We start from the raw sequence: 24564 nt of genomic DNA on the forward strand, positions 1-24564 counted from the left end.
AAGGAACGACTCTATCAGGGATAGTATCTCGAACCTTCCGTGAAGTGTGACCACAACACTCATCGATGATAGCTTCTATAGGCTCACATTTGTGATCATTTCGTTGTTGTTGAGGATACAGATCTTGCACTAGCACTGGTGTGTAGTTGGCAACAATTTCAAAGATGTTGCAGTCACTACCAACTTTGAGGATTTGGGCATGGGGCGTGTTTGTGCTCTCCCGTGTTATGATCACCAGCGACTTCAGTTTCGGCCTCTTCTTAGACCCCTCTATAGGTTGTCGTCCCACCACGTGAAGGTATAGTACTAATACTAGGAAGGAGTTAGGGTTTTGGGATTAAAAATTTGAGGGAAGATTTTGGTCTGCGTAGGTAGAAAAAGAGGAAAGAAGAAGCAAATATGATAAGTACATTTTTAACGGTTTTTAGTTTCCAATATTTGTAATTATTAATCATGTCAATTTTCATGGATAGAATGATTGCTTTGAACATATTTTTTTTAAAAAAATGATCAAATGAATTTAAAAAAAAAATAAAAAATCAAATTAAATCAAATAAATAAGATAAAAGATCAAAGAGATTATTTAATCTTTTAAAATTTAAAGTTTATTTGGTAAATATGTTTATCTTATGTTAAGAAAATAAGTAACAAAAGTGTACTACTTAGTATTATCACTCAATCATAATTTATTATATGATAAATTTGTTGATCAATAATTATCTTAAAAAATATATAAAAATATTTTTAATTAATTAACTATATAAACACTTTTATACTGGTAATAGTTATTTACTTATTTATTAAACTCTTACAAAAATATACAAATGAGCGAGAATAATTTTTGTTTCTAATATTTATATCTTTTAAAAGAGTCGATAGAACTCAATGTACAAACTCATATTAACTGTTTGATAAAAATTAAATTAAGCTTTGTATTTTTTTTTTCCTTGCTTAAACTCTTGAACGAAATAATTTGTTACAATTTCGGTTTAACAGAAGGAGTTAATCTTCCATACGCGCGACCTCCGGTGTTGTTTGTGCCAACAGTCGCGCGTAACCAGTCACAGTCGCGCGTGACCGGTCACAGTGGCGCACCTCGAGTCACATCCGGTCACCGACGTGCTGTATCCTCGACTCGCCTCATCATCACCCTCGTTGCGCGCCTCACCGTCGTGTTGCATCTCTTTTCACTTCGTTTTTACTGCTTCTTCTTAATACGTGAAGCAACTCCTCCGTAATTTCTGTAAGTTCAGTAACAACGTTTTTTTTTTTTTATTTGTACACCATGTCTTTGTGCTATTTCCACCACTGAATGGCTTGTTCCAATTCTAGACTAGGATTTTCTTTTAATTAGAGGTGCGCATTTTGTGAAAATTCAAATCATTAATCCCTCATTTGAGTTGAAAAAGGTTGCACTTATTGTTCTGAATGTTATGGCTTCTATATGCATTATCGATTCTAGATAGAGCTTTTGTCCACCTTGTGTTTGTGCTATTGCCACCACTGACTGTTACTATTTAAAAGGAAAATGAAGTTGAGAGGGAGAGGGGAGGAGGGAAGGGGGGAGGGGGATGAGAGAGATGTTTGAATCTATAGATTATACATCAACTTCCATATATATCACTGGTTTTTTTTTTATTTCTTTTCCTTATTCTAACTAAACTATTAGTGTCAAATAAATTAATTGTAGATTATATATATGATATATGATTTGTCTGATTGTAGGCCAAAAGTCATGACTTTCTATAACGTGACTTACTAGAACGTCCGCACAACTGATCTAAAAAGTCATTTTTAACCATTCTAAAAAGTCTTTTTTGTAGTAGTAAGAAGATTTCTTTAATTGAAAGGGAAAGTAACTAAACCTTGTTTATTGAAGAAAAAAACATGTTTGAAATACCAAGGGTTCTGCAGTCTTGTTTTCAATTGAAGGTAGTAACGCAGTCTTCTTTCTGTTTCTCTTTCAGGTTCTTGAATACCCATTGAGGGTGCTGAAGGGGAAGTTATTGAAATGGCAAGCTACCTGTGGAGAAAATATGCAGATTATTTGTACACAAAGTGGGAAAAAACCTTTCTTTGGGACATGGTGGAACCTTACAGAAGGCCCAAATCCTTTACTCCATTGGTCACTATTTACATGGCTGCTTTCTACTCTGGAGTCATTGGTGCTGCCATCACTGAGCAACTCTACAAGGTTCTTTTATTATTAATTAATTAATTATTTTTTTTCTATTTTAATTCTGTGCTTATTCTTCAATCTGTATAGTGTTTTTGTTTCTCCTATCCCTTCCACTTATTGGATATCAGTAGTTTCAAACAAATAGTTGTGTGAGTGGGTTTTTTTATTTGTATTTTGTGGTGGGATTGGAAGGAGAAAAATGGTGAAACTTTGTTGTGTGTGCCTAGTGGTAGTTGTTGTTTGGGGACTCTATTGGACATTGACTCCAATCGCAATGACTTTTTTATTAGCAGTGTGATGTGGTTGTTTAAACAATGTTGATCCTTAGAGAAATATCACCATTTGTGGGTTGTGTTTGTTGGATGAAGGAATGATTAATCTTAGACATTTAGAACATTTTGATTATGAATCACTGGTGGCCACTCGATGGGGTTTTCTTGTGATATGATTCTTTCTCTTGAGTTCAAGCGTCAAAGAAATTTGAATATAGAAGAATTTGGGTGCTAGAAATGATGATTTTATTTGCTATTTTTCAATTGCTTGCACCTAATCATGACAATTAAGAATACATGCTTCAATATCTATTTTTAGAGCTTATTAGCCATAATTTAGAATTCCTACCCTTACAAATGTTATATGTGTAGGAGTTATAGGCTGTTACATATTTATGGGGAATAGTTAGCTACAAGTTTCTTATATTTTTAAGAATGTTGGTGTCAATGAAATGGTGAGTTTTTAGTTTTTCAACAACGATTTCAAGGCCAAACATGGTTTTTTCACTTACTTTCTTCTGATCATGAGTTTGATCCCCCTGCCCCCCCAACCCAAATCCTTGCTCTTTATTTCCCAAGAAAATGGATTTTCAGTTTTTACCACTTTCAATTTTGGGTTTTGATTGGGCATTGGGATTGTTGGCCTTTTGGATGCTTTCAATTGAGTACAAGTCACAATTTTCAAACTAGTGTGTAAAGATTGTGTTACTTGGGCTCCTGATTTTTGGTTTTCTTTATCTATACCACTCTTTCCTTACAAGATCCTGGAGGACTCAACCAACTGTCAATACCTCCCTTTATTCCCAATTTGAAAATTTAATGTTGGGATTGGCATTGCATTTTGTTTAGTTTTTGCTTATATGAAAGAGTTCAGTGAAAGATTGGGGATTTGGTTATATAGCTTCTGTTTGTGTTCTGTTGTTCAAGTGTTTTAATTTTTTATTTGACTAGCTGCTGCTGTAGATTTTGATGGCCTAAAACAATTATATTACTTATATGACCTATTATACATTTGCATTAGTTCTTCACGTGTTTTGTTAGTCTCTAGGTTCTAAAACTGCAGTGTGTTAGGTATATTTTAGCAAATAGTTTCTGAACGTGCTTGTTAATAAATTCATTCTGCCATTTCAATTTTGAGCCTTCTCTTCTTGCTGTTAGTTGGATACAGCCTTATGGTGTGATCTGTTCTATTGTATGCCTGCAATTCAGCTTTCAAAAGCTAATCTTATTTATCTTTCTTTTTATAATTAGTTAAAATTTATTGAAAAATTACAAAATTGGGAGAGAGAATTATTAAATGTGATGTGGTACCCACAAAAATGTCATTTTCAATAAATTTCAACCAACAAGAGCATGTCTTTAAAAGAATGTGTCAGAGAGCGTGTTCCTAGCATTTCTCTTTCCAAATATTACCAGGACAGAAGAAATTCAGCTTGGGCCCTAGAAAGCCCTACAGCTTTACACAATTTAGAAGGGGCACAAGTGAGTGGAGGGTAAGTTACTTAAAGAGAAAGAAGATATATATCTGATATAAAGAGAATTGTGCGAGAGGTAGAGGTCGCATTCTTTTTATCAGTTTCTTGGCTTAGAGATTGGCCTATTAATTATCCTTGGCTGGGGGCAGTTATTGTTAATTATAAAAGTGGCTGTTGATCATATCATTCCAGTTCTCTGCTGTATTATTTGCAATTATATACTAGCATAGACAATCTAAACAGCAAGAATCACATATGTAGAGGAAACAACTTATTTGGTTTAAACTTTATCTAATACTCTGTTTGATTCCATTGATAATTAATAGGAGTTTGATTGTTTTTATTAAATAAATACAAATAATTACATTTATTCTCTGGGAAGCTGCTTGCTGCTTTTGGTGGTTTGGGTAAACAGTGTTCACTTTTTTTACATTCTGTATAATACCAGCTGAAACATTTTTCTATAAAGCCCTGAACATAGAATGGCGAATTTTACCAGTTCAATAATTTGATAGCGAAGCTTTGTTTTATTAATAATCCATCTATGTGGTGGGATCAGACATTTTGGGACACATGCAAGAGTGGTATTCACCCCAAGCTTGTCTTCTCACCCTTTTGATGAAGTCAGTAACTTCTCTTTATGCCCTTGTGCCACAACCATCTAACCATTAAAACGAATATTCATGAAAATCCAATCCCTGGACCCAAATCACCTTTCTTAATAGGAACTTGCAAAATAGCTGCCAATTAACAAGATGATCCCTCCTTGAATCACTTGATTTCTGATTGCCAATTTGCATAGTGCAATAATTGTGATTGCTGATTTTGGTTGAAAAACACTTGTAATCATTTTGGTGTGAGATTTTCCATATTTTCTGCTGCATGTTAAAAAGATCCAGGAGTACATACTATTAGCTTTAAATATATGGGTCTTGCTAAGCAATGCCCGGACACTCGTTAAAGAATTGAAAGAGGAAAGGTTTTATTATAAATCATATTGGAAGTGCATTTAAAAATCATAAGGGAGCATATTTTTACGCATCATGTTAAAAACTTTTCCTTTTTTATTTCCCTAACCAGTACTCTCAGGGTACTGATTATTTAGCTAAATATATTAGAAGAATCCATTTTTTGAAAACTAACCAATATTGAAATATGACAGGAAAAGTACTGGGAAGAGCACCCTGGGAAAGCAGTGCCTCTCATGAGACCAAAGTTTTATGGGGGTCCTTGGAGGGTCATGGGCGGTAATGAACCCCCATCCGAATGAAAAGCTCTGGAGGCAGCATTTTTCATACTTAATTCCAATTCACTTCATGTTTTATTATTATTTGATTACTGTCTGTTTGGTGTCAACAAAATTTTACTGCCACACATATTATATCAGAGTGTGGTCTTTTTTGTAATTGTGTTATTAATATCACTTGTTGATTGGCTATTAATATAAGCAGAACATGGTAATTAGGTACTATGTTTTGGTTTATGCCTTTATGGAATTATTGGTGATCCACTTCAAACCTCTCGATGTACATGAACTTTATTTTTGTTAATCTTGTATTACTTTGCTTCTTGACAAGGACTGACATTTTTTCTTCAAGAGCTGGAGCAGGACATCAATGTGAATTATCGCCAATCAAATTATTCTGTTTGACTATCTTGTATCAACGTGTCTTGATTTGACCTACTTATTGTAAAATTGTCCAAAGTGATGTTATCATCAATTCAGTTAAGATATAAAAATATAAACAAAAGTTCATTCATGTTAAGTGAAGAATAAAAATAGAAGAATGGAAGAGAATTGAGAAGAAATATTTAAATTAAAGTAAAGAAAAAAAAATAAGACTCATATTATTTTTTGAAAATTTCTTTTTGAATTGTAATTTCTTCTCTTCAACCAAACCACCGCTTAAACTTGTACCATAAAAAAACCACCCCTTAAACTCCTTGTTATGACTGTGCTCAAATTATTGTAGAGGAATGGTTGAAGGTTTGGGTTACCTACTTACCTTCTCCAATCAAAAAACGACTGCAGTCACTTTGAAAAGCAAACAATTAAATAAAGAAACAAAACCCACTTCACGTGTGTGGTGTGTGAAAATAGAAATAAGAGAAATGGTTTTCAAGTGACTTGTTCTGTTTTGCCAGAGAGAGTCTATAATTAATTAAAAACTCGTGAATGTGAGAGGCATAATAAGCATAGCATTGATTGCAATTTGCAATGGAACCGCCACTTTGCTTCCCCTCTTCGGAGCTTTCATTGCTGACTCTTACCTTGGCCGCTACTGAACCATAATTATAGCCTCCTCCATCTATATTTTCGTTAAGTTTCTTTAATTTTTTTCTCTTTTTTTTTTCAGTTGATTGAAGAGAATGAATGAGTTATTGTAAACCTCTTCTGAAACGGTGGTCACTCTGTGTTTTTCTTTGTTTGTATGGCATGGCAGGGACTAGGGTTGTTGACATTGTCAGCTATGCTTCCATTATCTCTGACAAATGGGTTGCAATTGCAAGTAATGTTGTTCTTTGTCTCACTTTATCTGATGGCCATAGGACAAGGAGGGCATAAGCCCTGTGTTCAGGCTTTCGGAGCCGATCAATTCGATCAACAGCATCCAAAGGAGAACAAAGATAGAAAAGCTCTTTCTTTATTTGGTGGTATTTTACCATGTGTGCAGCAAGTATGACAAGTCTTTGGATCTTGAACTATATACAGGACAACATCAGTTGGGTTCTAGGATTTGGAATCCCTTGTGTTGCCATGATCATTGCATTGCTTATCTTCATGCTCGGATCCACCACCTACAGGTTTAACATCCAGGGAAGTCCTGACAAGAGCCATTTTCTCCGAATTGGTCGTGTATTCATTGCAGCTATAAGAAATCGCTCGAGTAGCCTAGAGCAAAGTTCTGGACAATTCAAGTAAGAAACGGCTTTGAAATTTCCCAACTCTTCTTTTCCCCGTTTTGTTAATAATATTGATTTTATCTCGAAAATAGCTTCTTTCTTTGGATTTGAAACATTCCAACATTAAGTAGAACGACTTGTGTCATGTGAGCATATTGTTTTTTTTTAGCAAATATTAATTGTTAATTTTGTTAGAGTGTTAATGTTTGAGAGATTTAAACTGATCTCTTTCTATGATTAAGTCAGCGCAATTGTTGAGGCATTACAATGCTGCAATTGTTGAGGCAAAGATTGAAGACAGCGCAAGAGTATGGTCTAGTTGATAAACCAAATGCAACCATTCCAATGAGTGTGTGGTGGTTGGTTCCCCAATATTTATTTTTCGGAATTTCGAATGTTTTTACTATGGTTGGTCTCCAGGAATTATTCTATGATTAAGTCCCGAATGAGCTCAGAAGCATGGGTCTTGCTCTCTATCATAGTGGTGGGGAGCTTTCAGCTTTCTAATTTCAGTGATACTTTTACTGGCTACTTGCTGGACTCAGTGTCATGGGATTGGATCTTACATTTATAAGCTTTAGGACTCTCATTCATATATATACTGTTAAATTCTTTTAGACACTTGTATAAGATAAACTTCAATAAATTTGTATCGAATAGTAGAATAATTAAACAAGTTTTTTAAGACACAACCTTTTTGAGAAAACAAATTTTGAGAAAACAGATTTTTATTTAAGATCCATGATCCGACCTTTATGACTAAACAAAACTTGACCCTGACTTTTCTCCTTTCACCCCTAAACACTTGACTTTCTTTTCCCTTCCATTCTCGCCTTCAAATCCAAATGATTATCTTGTCACCCATTATTTTCTCCATTCTTGTCACCCCAGCTCTTGTTTCTAGAGTTGATTGAAGACATTTAACTTCATTCTTTTTTGTGTGATAGGTAAGAACAAATTTAACTCGTTTAAGATCTATGTTACAGACTGCATGCTATACATTGTTCAAGAAAATTAAACAAGGAAATAATAGTGAGTCTTGAAGCAAATTGAAAAATGCTGGTCTAACAGGGATTCTATTGCAATTGAAACACACGAAAATGAGACCTCTAAGTTCTAATGGAATTGAAAGTCAAAAACAAAAAGGTGGATTTCATGTTATATTGATTTCTTAATATTGGACGTCTCCCTTAATATACAAAGGAAAGACATGACATGCTATATTGATCTTTAACACTTGCGTCATTATCAACATATAATAGAAAAATCATTTATATCCAAGTAGCGCTTTATTTTACAAATATAAGAGAAAAAAACTACATATTTTATAATTTTTTTTGGTATAAAGCAGTGATTTTAAATCTCATTTTTACAAGCACAAACGATGAAACGAAACTTTATCAACCTCAGAACAATGTTCAACTAGGATAAAAATTAAAGGAAGATGTTCTTTCTCTCTAAGTTTTTCAGCAGCAAATTCATCTCGGAGAATCGATGAATTTCCTATTGAATAAAAACGAATATGAATAAAACTCAAAATCCATTTAACAACCAAAAGACAAATTCTAAACAACAATGTTCTTGATTATAAAAAATAAAAATAATACTACGGTGAAGGAGGGGTTAATCAAAAAGTACATTTGTCCCCAATTTCATTCCACCATTTATGAAGAACGAAAATTCACAAATAACTTGGAGACAGAGAGAAAGGGTGCTCAGAAATAATATTGAATGGATGAGAAAAGTTATCCTCATGAAAGAATCAGATTAACGAGATTATTTGATCTCATCATCATAGCACCTTCTCCCTCTTATTAGTTTAAATTCAACAATGAAAATGAACAAAGACGCTATATACACTGAAAAACGAAAGACAATAGAGAAACAAACACAAATTACTTTCTTGTGTTTCGCCTCCGTTAGGCGTCACCATTTTTAGGGTTTTGGGATTTTCACTTGCTTCCTTTACTCTGCCGTATTTATAGCCACACCCATCTCTTAAACGCTCCACCGTTTTGGGTTTGTTCAGTAGAGCCTATGTTAAGAACACACTCACGACGTCGTTTTGTTTGTAGCTGTAAAATACAATGTCGCTTTTTGGTGCCATCTGTCGTATAGATAGGTATGTAATTAAATGAGTTATTCATAAACTATAAATACTTTGTTTTAATTAAATGGGTTATTTTCATAAACTACAAATCAAAATAATTTTTTTAATTAATAAATTACTTTAGAGCTTAATTTTGAAACACTCTTAGATGTCTCATTCAAATTTATTTTTTTTGCAAAATTTTAAATAGTTTTAACGATTTTTATATATTAAGATAAAATTTAATAATTAATTTAATTTAGGCTCAATGAATATAAAATTAGGTAGTTTTCTATAATTCATTTAAAAATAAATTTAACCAAATAAACTATAAAATAAATATAATCATACTAATGATCTACTAATGTTATAAAAAATAAATCATTTGGTCACTGAGTTGGTTGAATGCATGAATCAATATATAATTTTATATTAAAATTTAATTAAACTCTTAGTCTCTAAATTATTTTAAATTTTAACTTTTAGTCTTTTAAACAAAATTTTGATTGAGAAAGGCCTCTAAGTATGGCAATGAAATTTGAATCTGTGGGACCCGTCCTGATTTTGACGAGGAAAATCCGAATTGATCGAAGTCGGGGTCGGGTTTGGATTTTTCCTGATAATCAAAGTTGGATTTAAGTCAAGATGAGATTATTAATACCCGACCTGAACTCGCTCCCAAATCCACCATGCTAATAATGAATTTATAAAAATATTATTACATATATATAACACACTAAAACATAAAACTATTAGATTGGATTTTACGTTAGTGTTTAATTGGATTATACGTTGTCATGTAAGGTAAGCAAAACCTTACCCCAATCCATCCCGGTTACCATGTTTATGTTAAATTTTCATTTTGTTATATGTTTTATTCTTCCTTTGTTGGATAACACCTGAAGATACATTGACTTCTCAGATTATCATGTATTATTTTTTAATTATTTAATTTTACTCTTTCGCTTGCCGTTAACAATTGATGTTAAATGTTTTCCTCTCCTAAATCATTTTTTATTAAATGAATGTTAAATGTTTTTCTTCTGACGTGCTTAATGTTTGATGAAATATCCATAAGACTTTTAAATTGAAAATACAATAATTCTTTTTGCCGTGATATTCTCTATAGTTTCTTGAAATTACACACAAATTTCATGTTTTTTTAATATTTATTACAACCTTTTTTATAGAGATACATAGTGTAATATATTTTAAATCATCAATGGAGGTTAATGTAATGTATAAGGATATCAATGTGATAATTTTTAAACAATTAAAGAGACGTGTAGGGGTAGAAAAAAGAGAAATTTCATGAAATCTGGTGAAGTATCAGTTAGTCCAAAAAGTAATACATAATATGTTAAAAAAAAATAACATTGTTATTTCTACACAAAATCCTTTGAAATGGTTTTCTGAGGTATAGCTCCAAAAACCTACACTTCTTTTTTGCCTGTTAGAAACCATCTATACCATCTAGCAGACTGTTTTTCTACACGATTGAGATTATTATCAAAATCAATATAGATAAGCCCCCATTTGTCAGAAAAGCCCTGGTGAAATTCAAAGGAATCAAACGCTGACCATACGAAGTATCCTTGGACATTCACATATCTTAATAATAGTTACACATGTATTATGCATAATTAATAATTAAGCATAATAGTTACCCATGGGGTGAAGTATATGCAAAACAAAACAAAAAAATGAACGTGCGTGGCATGTAAATTACTAACATGTATCATGCATAATTAATAATTAAGCACTTTTTTGTATGTAATAGTTTTCATTTATGCATAACATGTGTTACACATCTTATGGTGCTACTACCACAATGTATGTAACACGTGTCAAGAATAGTGTTAAATAAGTAATTGATTTTCATTATTATTTTTTGATAAGTTATTTTAAATCCTATACATAGTTTGTCATGTTTGGACCACTTTGTAAAAATATTTTTACGTCCACAGTTATTCAAAATTAAGCAGCAAATATTTTGAAACAAACTCGAGATAACCTACTTTGAAATGTTCTTTACAATGCTTCACTACCGTAGCATGGCTAAGGATGAAGTTATGCATCACATTAGTGTATCCTTCTCTGCATTCTTTGGTAATTTGGCATGGTTCAGCGGTAGGATTGTCAAAAAGCCGTGCTTGTAATTATACATTGCAGTGATTTCTGCCTCGTTGACTGTAGTCCAATGCTTAACACTCGATCTCCGTAAGTGTTGAATAGAAGATCACTATGATCCTTGAAATGATTTCTGAATTTGATTGTTAAAAAAAAAAAAGCACATTGAGAATAATGTAAATACGTATAATTAATTTTGATTTATCTAACTTTTCAGGTAAAATATATTTCATAAAATATCTAAATGAGATAATATAATATTAATGATTCCTTACACGATAGAGCGATTCAGAAAGCCACCCAATTCTAGGAGGGGGAGCAATATTAACGTACATTTAATTTAAAAATAATAATATTTTCCTTTCACTGTTTTTACCCTTAAAGGGGTAAATTATACGTGAAAAATTAAAAATCGTACATTTATAAGCAAATATTAACGAGGGTTGTCTACTTTTTTTAACTGCAAACAACAAATATTATTAATAAGAACCACAAGAGTACAAGGTGTACCCTTGGATCAAGAGCATACATGGAAGAAAAATGTTCAATGCACACACACCACATATCTACCCAAACTCAGAGAAATTACATTCGACAATATCGCAAACATGCCAAAAAACCTTGTTCCATATATGATCCCACATTATGCATTCCTCCTTCATGTATCTTGGACGTTTTACCTCATAAACACCAATCATTTATTTGCACCAACCTCAACCACATCATTCAATTTATGATTGAAACTGACATATTATACATTTCTCTTGTATCTAATTTTCTACGTATTGTTATACTCTTTGCTCTCGTATCCACAACAATAGCTCTTGGACATATCAATTCGTACTGTTGCCTTCATGCACTCCTGTAACAATGCCTTTACATCATTACCTCCAATACCCATTCACCCTTTTACGCCCAACACCCTTGTTATCACCCACTAAAACCCCTATCATCTTTTAACACATCCTCGTTAAGTTATGTTTCCTAAGCAAGTCATAGGGTCTATGAACCAAGAACAATTGGATAATCAATCCCTCCCTTTATCCACAACAATAGCTCTTTGGACTTTATTTTGATTATAAAATATTGTGTTTCTATGCATGCTATTTATATTATTTGGATTTAAAACGTTATTCTCACTTGCTTTCTTTCTTCTTCTTTTTTTTATCATATCGATTAAATAATTAAGTTCTCTATCTTTTTCATGTTTTTGTTCTAATAAAAAATAATGTAATAGACACCCTCCACCGGACAGCAAAACAAAACAAAGAAAAAAAATATACAGAATTACATAAATTCTGGAAGAGGTGACCTTCATTTTCCCTCAACTAGGAATGAAAGATGCAGAATTTATGTAATAGACACCCTCCACCCACCCGCAAACAAAACAAAGAAAAAAAAAATACAGAATTACATAAATTCTGGAAGAGGTGACCTTCATTTTCCCTCAACTAGAACTAAAAGATGCAGAATTTCAACAGAAGGTCCCTATATATATATATATGGGGCTAAAACCATGCCGAGGATAGTTGTTATTTTCTATTTTTTGAATGTGAACTTTGACATTGTACCGAAATTCTTAGACTTTTTTTTTTAGACATAGTTGGATCTAGAATAGAAGAACACGGCTAGAGTTAGGTTATATAGCTAGAGTGAGTTTTGCAAAAGTCATAACTAATGCAACACTACTTTTTATCTTTTATTTTTAGAGTAACAGTTCCCTTTCTTTGAAACATAACATAGTTATGAACAACTTGTTGGAGTATTTTGTATTGTATTAAAAAATATAAAAGTTTTATAGATTTAAAAAAAACATAAGAAAATAAATAAAATACATAAAAATATTATCTAACATCTTGTAGGACAAATATGTCATATCATGCTTTCAAACATGAAAGAAACAAAGTTATTCTCTAAGTAATAGTATCATATCTTTTGTATATCCTTTTAATTATTTTAAATCATATATATCATTACTTTATACTAGTAAGGCCATGCTTGGCTTGGAAAACAGGTAAAAGACTCTCTTTTTTTTTAGCAAAAAAGACTATTAAAATAACTCGTTGAATTGAAAAAATTGATAAAATCAGTTGTGAAACTAGCTAATAGATATGATGAATTTTAAACGGTTCAAATTTTGTCTGATTTATGGATATAAACCAATCCAATTATAATTAAATTAACTTGGATCATCGGATTTATTATCATAATAATAAAAAAATGATTTTTTGGAAAACAAAATAGGAAAATGATTCTAATAGTATGCAATTTAATACATTTAATTAAAAAGTTATTTCCTAACTACTGGTCTAATATAAAACATGATCCTTAAAAACTAAATCATATCTTGAGAATATTCTAGCATTTTTAATGATATTGAGAATATTTTTATAGTATTAATTTATAAGATATGAACTGGTAAGATAAATTAAACTATTCTTTTAACCATATTTTCAATTTATAACCTTGTGTAAAAGCCGATTCTAGGATCAACCATGAAAGTAATGGAGGCAACATGACCTTTTTTCACTTCATTATAATTTAATAACTTTTAACGATAAATTTTTTTAAAAAATAAATAAAATATAAAATCGTTCCACTTTTTGTCTAAAGAAATTACACTTATATAACTTTTCCTACGACAAATTTTGAGAAAACTTATAAATTTTCTTCTACAAAAATATTACAAATTATTTTGCCCCCCTCAAATAAATCTAGATCCCCACATATTTAGTCAATCTTTCATTTTTAATCAGACCGTTAAAACAAAATGTTATAACAAGGGAAAGCTTATCCCTGTGCTTGTTTATTTTTCAGTTGAACGTATGTCATCTTTTCCTTCCATGTTTGTATTATTGGAGGATGTTTAATCAAGAGGTGGAAAAAAAAATGTATGGACCACACATTTGAATTCACACCTCATATACCTTATTTTAATTCAAAAATTTACCTTTCATTTCTATCTTTTCTACTTTCATCCCCTAATCCAAACACACAAGTGAGAAAACTTCGTGAAAAGTTAATACAACGGCAAACCCCACACACACTGAAAGTGTCATTTTGATGGCCACAATATGAATAAATCTCCTCATACATAAAATAACTTGAAATGGATAACATATTCCAACTAGTTAAATATGATTCAATGCGTAACACTGCGTAAGAAATACTTGAATAACTCAATGTAATCAAAAATAGCAAAACCCGAGTTTATCATAACAACAGCAGTCATAAAATAGCAAACAAAAACTACATATGATGTAACTTCACCATATCTCTCTATCGAAAGCAGCTTATACAGCTGCCTTAGCAGCACTGGAAAGCTTGGATCTCCTCTTGGCCAAACTCTCACTGCGGCGGTCTCTCTGCTCCTTCAACCTGGAGGCAAGGAGTTTCTGGTACTCTGCTGCCTCAGATTTTGCCTTGGCAATCCTCTTCTTCTTATCAGCAATTCTTGCCCGCTTTCTTTGGAGCGTAAGAGGAGTGACCAGTCTTTGTATCTTGGGAGCTTTGCTCACCTTTTTCCCTGTAACCAAATATCCAACACTATTCAGAATACAATCCATCACAAACAGGAACCATAATCTAATCATGCCTAAAATGACTCTTCTTTACATCCAAAATTAATATTCACCCTATAAGGTTCAGATTTGCAGAAGGGTCTGGGATATTGTACAATCATGCATCAGCTTAGTATCTCCTTATAAAAAATACAGTAAGAAAGCGGAGGAGACTAAGTATATCATTTTCAATATCAACTCTAAAAAAGAAAGTCAAGAAACACCAAATTGACCCTATACGTGTATTTTCAGAGGAGCAAGTCAAGATACACCACAAGCATCATCAAATGAAGGATAAGTCACATGAAACAAACAAAACCATTAGGATCTATCAAAAACCATAATTTCAAGACAAATTACTTTTTGCAACACAATTTAGGAAAACATCTTCTGAACAATAGCATAAGTCAACAATATTACTCATGCATGAACTAAATCTGTTCATCATACACGCATGCACCAAAATTAACAAACAAAACAAATGAGGGTACTGTATCAACATCAACAATATATAACAGATAAAACAAAGAAAAGGTGATTTGAGTTATCAATAGATTTATAGTTATGAACAGGTTGAAGTCCAGCTAGTTTTCACATTACCATGACCCTTTGCTCTTTTTAAGACAAATTCTTTAATCAATCAGTCAATTACAAAATTAAACACAACATAAAAGCACCAGGGATTTTACCAGCTTTTGTCGTAAATGTACGACGGTAGGTGTTGACATACTTCCTAACATCATCCTCCTTAGACAGGTTGAACAGTTTACGGATTTTGGATGCTCTCTTTGGGCCTCTCATCCTTGGCTTCTCAACATCAGTCAATCCTGGTAAATCATTCTCACCTTTCTTCACAATTACCAAGTTCAAAACAGAGAGGTCTGGGCTGACAATGCACCCACGAACAGACTTTCTCCTACGCTCTCCATTACGCCTTCCATATCCACGGAAGCAAGGAGTTCCTGTTCAAGTAACAAATAAAAAGAAAATTAGTTTGTAGACAAAAGAAAATGTAGACACCTGATATAACAACAAATGCATTACACTATTAAAAATTAATAAAGTTCTTAGAAATGAAGAGCACAAAAATGGAATTGATTTAAAAAAATTAAAACATAAGGGCACAGAACTAAGCAGAAAATATAGGAAGAACAAAATAGGGCATTAAAGCTACATCATACCCCTGTGAAGCAAAAGTCTAACACGACCAGGAGTCAGCACTCCCTGCTTCATTGGAAATCCTTGTTTGTCACAACCTCCGGTAATTTTGAAGACATAGCCCTTAAATTCCTGTTGGCAACAGAGTCATGAAGGTGAATAGATAATCATTATAAATTCAGCAGAAATTCAGAGGAGACATTTAAGGTTAGCAGCTAAAGAGCATACCTCACCGAGTGCATCTCCGATGACCTCCTGTGAGATCCTCTTGTCCCAAAATGCTCGCCTAAAAATCAAAGTTAAGAAAATTTTAACAAGACTAATTCATTGCCCAAAAGAACACGTAAAATTGGCTTCTTAGGAACAAATCATTTAATCTTCATGAATATTAAAGTCAAACAAAAGTTTTAAGAATGTTGCAAGCCAAAGGCAGAGGAATATTGGGACAGGTGGCTCCTCCAATGCTTCTAAATCTCATATAGAAGAGAGATGGTGATTTATGAATAATTCTAAATCCCCCAAAACCAGCTTCCCACTAACTCTCCTTCTAATCATATGAAGTAGAAAATATTTAAAGCATTTTACGTTTCCAAGATATTAAATTAAATGCTATTTTTAATACTTTTTGTACTACGTATAAGGAGAATTAATATGTTGTGCTTCCAATAATAAATTTTTATTGCTGATTAAAAACACAATAAATTTTTATCAGGTGCAGCTAGTGCTACCTCGATAACAAAAATAAAATGCCACAATGAAATAAATACGAACGAAACAAAAGTATTGAAAAGTTTCGTAAGGTCCAAGATTTGGTTTAGTACAACCTTAAGGTGGGGATTAAAAAAATATCCAAGGGTGAATGCATTACTGGTAATGCGATTCATCGTTTCACAAAATAAATCAACTTTCTTTGAAAGCACAACACACGAACACCACCAAGAACAAGTAGAAATACGAAATATTTTATAATTAAAAAAAAGAGTGAAATAATTACAGTTTCAGATCGTCGTCGATCTCGAGCTTCTTCTGGCATCCAGTGGTGGGATTCGCGATGTTGAACTGCAGAAGGCGCAAAGCGAAATGAAGCAACGAAGAATACACATAAGCGACAATAAGAAATTAAAACGACTTCGGCAACGAACGCAAAACAAAAAACGACGTAGCAGAGAGAAGATACGACAGCAATATAAAAAACTAGGGTTTGGGAAGAAGAGAACCTTCATCTTGCAATCTTCTTCTGCAACCGCCGCGACGAGCTCTCTCAGGGAGCGATCAGAATACTCAGAACTAGCGCACGGTAGAGAGAAAGTAGGGTTTTAAGTTCAGCTTTATATACCAACCTTGGCTGTGACTCTTGGGCCCCGACTGGGCTCTTCCACAAAATAAGTTGGGCCTACTTGAGCGATGTATAGCCCAATAGCAATCAATATAGTCTGGGTTCAACCCAACACTCCGGACTCTAACAATGGAAGAAATTCTTTTTTTTAGATACCAAAAATGGGAGAAATTCTGAAGTAATTGAAAATATTAGTGGTCAAATTTTAATTTTAATTTTAATTTTATATTTATTCATAATATTTAAAGTGTAAAAAATTGTATAAGTATGCATATAGTTTTATTTTAGTTTTATTGAAGTTTTATTATGTATCGTCTTCTCTTTCTAGTTTTTCTAATATGAAACATATAAGGTTAATATTTTAATAAATAATAATATTAGTATTCCAACTATTTTGAAACTATATTTTAATAAAATTATAATTTGAAAAATCTTGTTTATTAAAATTTAGATAAAGCTTTATAAATTTAAATAAAATAACGATTTTGTATTAACTAAAATTTTAGTAAAAATATAAATATTAAAAACAATGTTTATGATCATTGGTATTTTGCTTTGTCTACTCCTACATTAGTTAATAGTTTTAATAATTGTATTGGCTGTTAGTTACAAAAAACGATTTTAACTAAGCTAATATATATGTTACTGAAAAAAGATGTGAACAGCCCCAGACAATCACATAGAAGACCTTAAGGCAATAATATCAGACCTTAATGCCTCAGTAGCAAAGTTAGGAGTATACATAAAAAAGATAACACCATGATCTATAGAAAGACCATTCTTAGCAAAAGGTGCCAAAACATTGCATTCCCTATAAAAATGGTTGAAGGACACTTCCATGTCTGTGCCAAGGATCTCGTGAATAGAATTGACAATCTCTCATGACACTCATGAGTTGTGTCATTCTCCTTGATAAGATTGATAGTATTTGCAGAGTCTTACTACACTTCCACTTTGTTATAACCCCACTCATTGTCCATCCTAGCTAAGACCATGAAGAATCGCCAATAATTCAGCATGAAGAATAGAGCTATGACCCAAGTTACAAGTCTTCGTTCTTTCTAATGACTCCCCCACACGCAGCAATAAGCATTTTTGGAGACCAAGTCCCGTCATGGTTGAGAGTCAAAATTTCTCCTACAGCAGGTTTCCACTTCCATTAATATGCACTTGAACCAATCCTCTTGGTAATACCATTTTCATCATCATTTGCTGGATTGAAGACTCTGTGATTCCTTTGTTGCCAAAGAATATTTAGTACGAAACCAAAAGTTTGAGGCCAAGACATAGGAAGAGACCAAATAATACTTATTCTTGAAGTGAAAAAAACTCATCATAATGTTTCGTCTCTAAAATAAGTAGATTACTTATTATTATTTTTTATCAAATACTTTTCAAGGGACATTCTTATTAGTCCCTAAAATGCCCTCTTTTAAACAACAGGCCTTAATCTTTGATTTGAGTCAACATGATTCTTAATCAATAAATTGACTAAGAGTGCATTCAATCTAACCAAAAGGTAGCGCATACGCCATCTGTTATTTGACAAAGTCAACAATTATGGTGACAATGCAAGTTGTTGAACAAAAATAACAGTCACCATTAATAATTGCAAAACACGACTATCTAAATTCATTACACAAAATAATGGTGTATGATTCACACAAGACAAAATTACAATCGTTGTCACACCTCGACTATTTTGTCTACTATGCCGAGTGCAATTAAAAAAAAATCTGAAAACCTTCTCTCTTTTTTCGGTTATTATCATCCAAAACCTCCATTCCTTTTGTGTTAAGAAAACTTTGTATATTGCTTAAAAAATAACTTTTTAATATATATACAGTATATGATATGATAAATACTCTATCCCTGTCATTTTTTGGCCTGGTTTGTCTGTTAAGATCCTCACTATTTTAATCTTTATATATTGTATATAGATATCGCTCATTTTGAATACGTCCAAGAACTTATCTCAATAATTCACAATGTTTTCTTAAAATTATAATAATCTTCCATACCAATTTTTATATATTATATATTAGATATCACTCATTCTGAATTGTTTAAAAACGATTACAAAAAGTGATAGTCAAACAAGCATAAAAATAACCCAAAAAAGTTGTTTTTTTACTCTTAAATTTTGAAGAGTATAAAAAGGAGGAATAAAATAAATGTTTTCACCAACTTAGTAACATAATCTGTGAGCTAGAAAAAGAGAGCAACCATTGATACCTCCATTTCTCTTTTTTTTTTTTTTTTTTATAAAAATAATAAAATTGAATGAAATTCTTTTATTCAAGTAGTTTTTCTTACACCCAAACAGATTTTAATAATGAATAACCTCTTAAATAAAACCTAAATTGTCTTTCACTTAACATTTTTTTATATACAAATTTCTCTTCTTGCAAAGAGAAATAAGATTAAACAAAATTTTAAATTAATTAAAAATTATTAAAGTATAATTTTTAATTTATTAATATACTCTCTTAAAAATAACTCATGCAATTTTTTAATATTATTTTTAAATTCTAACTTTAATTTCTTTTCAAATAATTATGTAAAGATACGAAATGTTTTTAAGATGTTTTATATCCAACAATAATTTTCAAAAACACAAAATTTAATTTTGATGTATTTTTAATATTTTTTATCTATTATTAATTAAAATTTAATTTAAATAATTATTATAAAAAATTAACAATCTAATTTATGTACATAATTTATAATAATAATAATATATAATAAAATATATCTCTTTAGTATTCAAATTTTATCAACATTATTTCACTTTGTAACTGCTAGTGAAAGTCACTATTTTCTTACATTCTTTCTTATTTTCTATTTAACCTTTACTCTTTCTTTCTTTTTTATTTTATAAATTAAAAAGATGTAGAGTGACGCCAAGTGCCTTTCTTTCTCCTGCTAATTTATTAAAGGTTAAATTATTCCTCTATTTACTTAATTAGTTTAATTTAATTATTCTATTATAAAAAAGTTCATTATGTTTCTTTAACTTTTTAAATTGATGCAAGGTTGTTCTATTGTTCAAAAAACTGTTTAAATTTCTAACAAAAATATCATATGCTATGCCATTTTCTTTATCGCGTCACAGATATAAAAAGTTAACTTCATTTCTTGCCATTAAAAAAAACATTGTATTAATTTTAAAAATCATGACATCAAATTAATTTTTTAACAAAGGATCAAAATAAGTAGAAGCACTAAATTATTAATTGGTAAAATTATAAATTTAGTCTCCTATTTATTTCAGAATTTAATTTTGGTTCGCATATAATTTAGTTTGTAGATTTAATATCTAGACTTTTACAAATCCATTATATGAATCTCTAATCCTAAAATTAAATGTTGATTGTTTACCTTGACTATCAAGTTTTGTATTTTTTATTAGATTGTTACATGTTTATTGAATGTTAATTTTATGTAGTTAATTCATGTCAACCTTCCATAAGATCGTGACGGTCATATACAATAAAAATGTGTCAGGTAACAATCAAGTGAATTAAATTATAGGAATTAAAATCAAATTTTAAAACAAATATAAAGACTAAATTTGTAATTTTGCTAATTAATAATTTAGCTTTTATTGAATGATATAAAAATTATCATTACATTAAAGTTAAATTGAAAATCACATAAACCAAAAAAATTGTTACTGATAAAAATGTAACAAGATGAAAGATTTAGTAACATAAAAATGTAACTAAATTTGTTAAATTAATAACAAGATGAAACATGTAGTAAAATAAAAATAAAAAAACAAAGGCTGGCCCACAGAGCACTCAGCGGTCACCACCGAATACCAATAATTGATCATTCTCCTCCTAATCCCTTCTGTATACAAGCTGTCACCTCTCTCTCTCTCTCTCTCTCTTCTTCGCCAAATCCCAAACCCCATTTCAATGATCCCCCTCCCTCCAACAATGTTCCCACACCCTTAAAAAACCACAAAAACCAAAAAAAAAAAAAAAAAAACACCAAACCATGTTTTCCTTCCCTCACACCATCATCCTCATCCTTGTCTTTCCAATCATTGTTTCTTGCTCCTGGGCCTCGTCGTTGGGCCTGAGTAGCAATGCGACGACCATCTACGAGGTCCTGAGCGAGCACGGGCTGCCCATGGGCCTGTTCCCCCAGGGCGTGCGGGAGTTCGCGGTGGGCGAGGATGGTAGCTTCTGGGTGCGCCTCGACGAGGCCTGCAACGCCAAGTTCGAGAACGAGCTGCATTACGAGCGCAACGTCTCCGGCCACCTCAGCTACGGCATGATCGACGCCCTCTCCGGCCTCGAGGCCCAGGATCTCTTCCTCTGGTTCCAGGTCATGAGTATCCGCGTCGACGTCCCCAGCACCGGCCTCATCTACTTCGACGTCGGCGCCGCCTCCAAGCGCTTCCCCTTGTCCCTCTTCGAAACCCCGCCCGAATGCGTCGCCGTTCGCTCCCAACAACAGGACGCCCCTTCCCACCACCAGGTTTTACTCTTTCTTTCTCCTCTCTTCTTCTTGTTGGAAATCCCACATCGACTAGTGATATGGCCAAGGCCAAGATAATGTATGTAAGTAGGAACAATCCTTAGAAGTCAGTTTCATGGGATTGACTTATAAGTAGATAAACCCAAATTCTAAAATGATATCAGAGCCTATCCTACTGAGCCTATTTGGCCAATACGTTATGGGACTATCCGTAGATGTCTAATCCAGTAAAGTACATGGTTTCTTTTTATGTGTATCAAACCCAAATTCTTAGACTTATTTTTTTGGTGTTATTGCCTGATTGCTGTAATTGTGGATTGGTTTGGTGGATGGTGATATTGTTGTTGTTAATTCTTGGAACCGTTTTTTTATGGTGATTAAGTTTGTTGTGATCTTTGGTGTTGGAGACAAATGTGGCTGGTGCTGCTGTAATTGCTGTTGCTATGCGATTGATGGGACCCGAAAACCTTGATTTTTACGACCATTGTGGACCAATATTTGAAATCTTGAGTGTTCTTAATCATGACATTTTGTTTTTTCTTGGGAAAATTAGGGGTGTTTTTAATTTCTACTTTCAAAAATTATTTTTAGATAAAAAAACAACAAAGAATAATGACACCCACACTAAGCTTATGCCTCACCATATCTCACTTTCTGTTTTTTCTTTAACAATTGTTTTGAAAACAATTTTCAAAATAATAGATTTTGGAAATCAAACAGGCCCTAAGACTTCAATTTGGATTCCGTTTCTTTGTTTCTATTCAGAGTGAATTGGTTGTGATGAAGTTCTTTCATTGGTTTTTTTATGCTGTGGCATGACACTTGTGCTTCTTGCTCTTTTTCTATCCCAAATGGTTAATGGCCTCTTGTGTGCCGTGCTTAATGAATGTAAATAGTTGCATACAGATTGTGAGCATGTTATATACCATGATGTTCAAATTTGAGGAATTGGGCTAAAAAATGTGTTGCATTGTTTCACTTTCATATGCAGGGTCAGGTTCAATCTGGAAGGCTTCGGTATAAGCTCAAACAGGGAACCTCTGGAAGAGATGTTCTATAGAGTATGGACCGTGCAGAAGAAGGTGAATGGAGCTTTTCTGTAGCACGATCATCGTGGATTCTCCAATCAGATTGTATGCCTACGGAGAGTATAAATTAATAGGTCCATTGTTTGGACCTGTTGTGTTGTGTGTTATCTTCCCATATAGTGCGTAGTTAGTGTTGTAGAAGCAACCTGTGTCTTGGTAATTTATTGATTCATAGATACTTATAAAAAGGGAAGCAACTGAGATGAATTTCCTGAATCCGTTTCTCATTGAGAAGATGGTGGTAATGTAGCATTTTGTTGAGATGGGTTCAGGTGAAAAGTCTGCAAAGATTTTGTTGTGTGTCAAATGTTATTTGTATTATAAAAATATATTGGGGGTGTTTAGTTGAATCAAATTTATTATATTAATTCAAAATAGATAGAATGATATACACTTTTGATTTGGAAATTTATGATTAGAATTTACATAATATTGCTTCTGTGAATAAATTTTGCCCATTGCTTGTAGATTATGTTGTTGCTGAAATTGAAAATCATGAACTAGTTAAACTTTCTAAGATGAAAGATCAATAGAAGCAAAGAGGAGGAACAAACAATATCATTTGATAAAAAATTATTAAAATTACATCTGACCATCATTTTAACGAAAAAAAAAACCGATATAAAAAAAACCTGAGACAAAGAAATTGAGAGTTACAAATAATTTATAATATTCTTTAATTAATTCTTTTAAAAAAATCTTTTGAAATAAACATTAAAATTACAAATGCTACTGCCATTGCTCTTTGTCTTGAATGTTATAAACATGGGTTATGCAACATGTCTGCCCTCCCATAACTTTAAGTGGTTCGAGAGCATTAATGATTGGATTTCTTAAGCAATTCTTGGAGATGCAAATTGAATACATCTTATTTTGTTTGATGTCTGTTTGGTGGTAGGCATGTGTTACTTCGAGCCTTGAGGGACTCATGTTTTAACTTCATGTGCCCATGGCAAACTTTATTTCCAAACAGAGGTGGAGTAACATGTAAATTTCTGATGTGGGGTTTTTCAGGGCTCACATTTTTGAAAAATTAATGATTTCAGGTCTATTCGGTTCTTCCTTTATACCTGAAATAATAATGCAATGACTTTTAGGTAGTAGCATATTTACCCTGCTAGTGAATTCGTGCTGCTTGCTCTTCTAGATCTAGAATTGTGCTAATGCTGACCTACATTATGGTACACTTTCAGTAAATGTAAAATTTATAGCCTTTACTCAGTTTGGTATTGACTGTTGGTGAAGGTTAGTGCTAGTGCTGCTACTCGATTCCCAGCAAGTATATGTGGAAGGGGTGCTTTACACTGTTTAAGATAATGATAATGATTAATTTGGTTTTTTCCTTTTTTGAGAAAGTCTAACTTGGTCATTTGTTTATATTAATGGTAAATTGGTAATTAGTGAAAGTCATAGATCTGAATTTTGATTTTCCAACCTGAACCAAGGGAAATAGATTTGTAGCTATACATTGTAAAAATACCAAAATGGTTTCCTAATCGGATAATGCTATTCATACATTATGTAGGAAAGAGATAAAAGAATGCAGAAATAATGGATAATAATGAGTGAAATTTGATACTGATAGAGAGTGATAGAAAGAAAGAAATGGTTATACAAAGTTGTGTAAAATTTGCATTATCTTCCTAGTATAGCTGAATTTGTTAAAAAATAATCAACTGTTAGTAGTGAGTTGTGTGGTTTAAAGTTGATATTGTGTAAGAGAGAAATGTATGCATTAAGAAGAGTTACTGATACAAATAGTTGTTGCATATCAGAAAATGAAACCGTCCCCTCTACATATTTATGTGAATATTCAGTAAGAAAAAATTAAACAACTCTTGTCAAGTTAGATGGGTAAAGATGTTCTTATAGACATAGTACT

At 32.2% G+C, this 24564-nt stretch overlaps 3 protein-coding genes, 1 long non-coding RNA gene and 1 other non-coding gene across 5 annotated transcripts; 3 read left to right on the top strand and 2 right to left on the bottom strand.

Annotated features, from left to right (window-relative positions):
* The first annotated feature begins 948 nt into the window (after positions 1–948).
* Positions 949–5523, top strand: LOC114423877 (uncharacterized protein At4g29660-like). Its single transcript, XM_028390787.1, has 3 exons — positions 949–1243; positions 1968–2194; positions 5089–5523. Exons 2-3 carry the CDS (start codon positions 2012–2014, stop codon positions 5194–5196), a joined length of 291 nt encoding a protein of 96 aa, XP_028246588.1. The 5' UTR covers positions 949–1243; positions 1968–2011; the 3' UTR covers positions 5197–5523.
* A 486-nt stretch (positions 5524–6009) lies between these two features.
* LOC114424612 lies at positions 6010–7590 on the top strand. Its single transcript, XR_003669040.1, has 3 exons — positions 6010–6245; positions 6371–6845; positions 7073–7590. It is a non-coding gene; the product is annotated as an uncharacterized LOC114424612 (long non-coding RNA).
* Positions 7591–8543: 953 nt separating this feature from the next.
* Positions 8544–8630, bottom strand: LOC114424823. The gene has a single exon (XR_003669120.1). It is a non-coding gene; the product is annotated as a small nucleolar RNA U30 (small nucleolar RNA).
* Positions 8631–14107: 5477 nt separating this feature from the next.
* On the bottom strand, positions 14108–17070 carry LOC114423670 (40S ribosomal protein S6-like). Its single transcript, XM_028390506.1, has 6 exons — positions 16985–17070; positions 16762–16826; positions 15996–16053; positions 15791–15899; positions 15299–15571; positions 14108–14575 (listed from the first exon to the last, which is right to left on the bottom strand). Exons 1-6 carry the CDS (start codon positions 16988–16990, stop codon positions 14343–14345), a joined length of 744 nt encoding a protein of 247 aa, XP_028246307.1. The 5' UTR covers positions 16991–17070; the 3' UTR covers positions 14108–14342.
* A 3894-nt stretch (positions 17071–20964) lies between these two features.
* On the top strand, positions 20965–23090 carry LOC114423671. The gene is made up of 2 exons (XM_028390507.1): positions 20965–21594; positions 22586–23090. The coding sequence occupies exons 1-2, from the start codon at positions 21109–21111 to the stop codon at positions 22652–22654; spliced, it is 555 nt and encodes a 184-aa protein (XP_028246308.1). The 5' UTR covers positions 20965–21108; the 3' UTR covers positions 22655–23090.
* The last annotated feature ends 1474 nt before the right edge of the window (positions 23091–24564 follow it).

The sequence above is a fragment of the Glycine soja genome, chromosome 8 (assembly GCF_004193775.1).
Source record: "Glycine soja cultivar W05 chromosome 8, ASM419377v2, whole genome shotgun sequence".
Lineage (NCBI taxonomy): Eukaryota > Viridiplantae > Streptophyta > Magnoliopsida > Fabales > Fabaceae > Glycine > Glycine soja.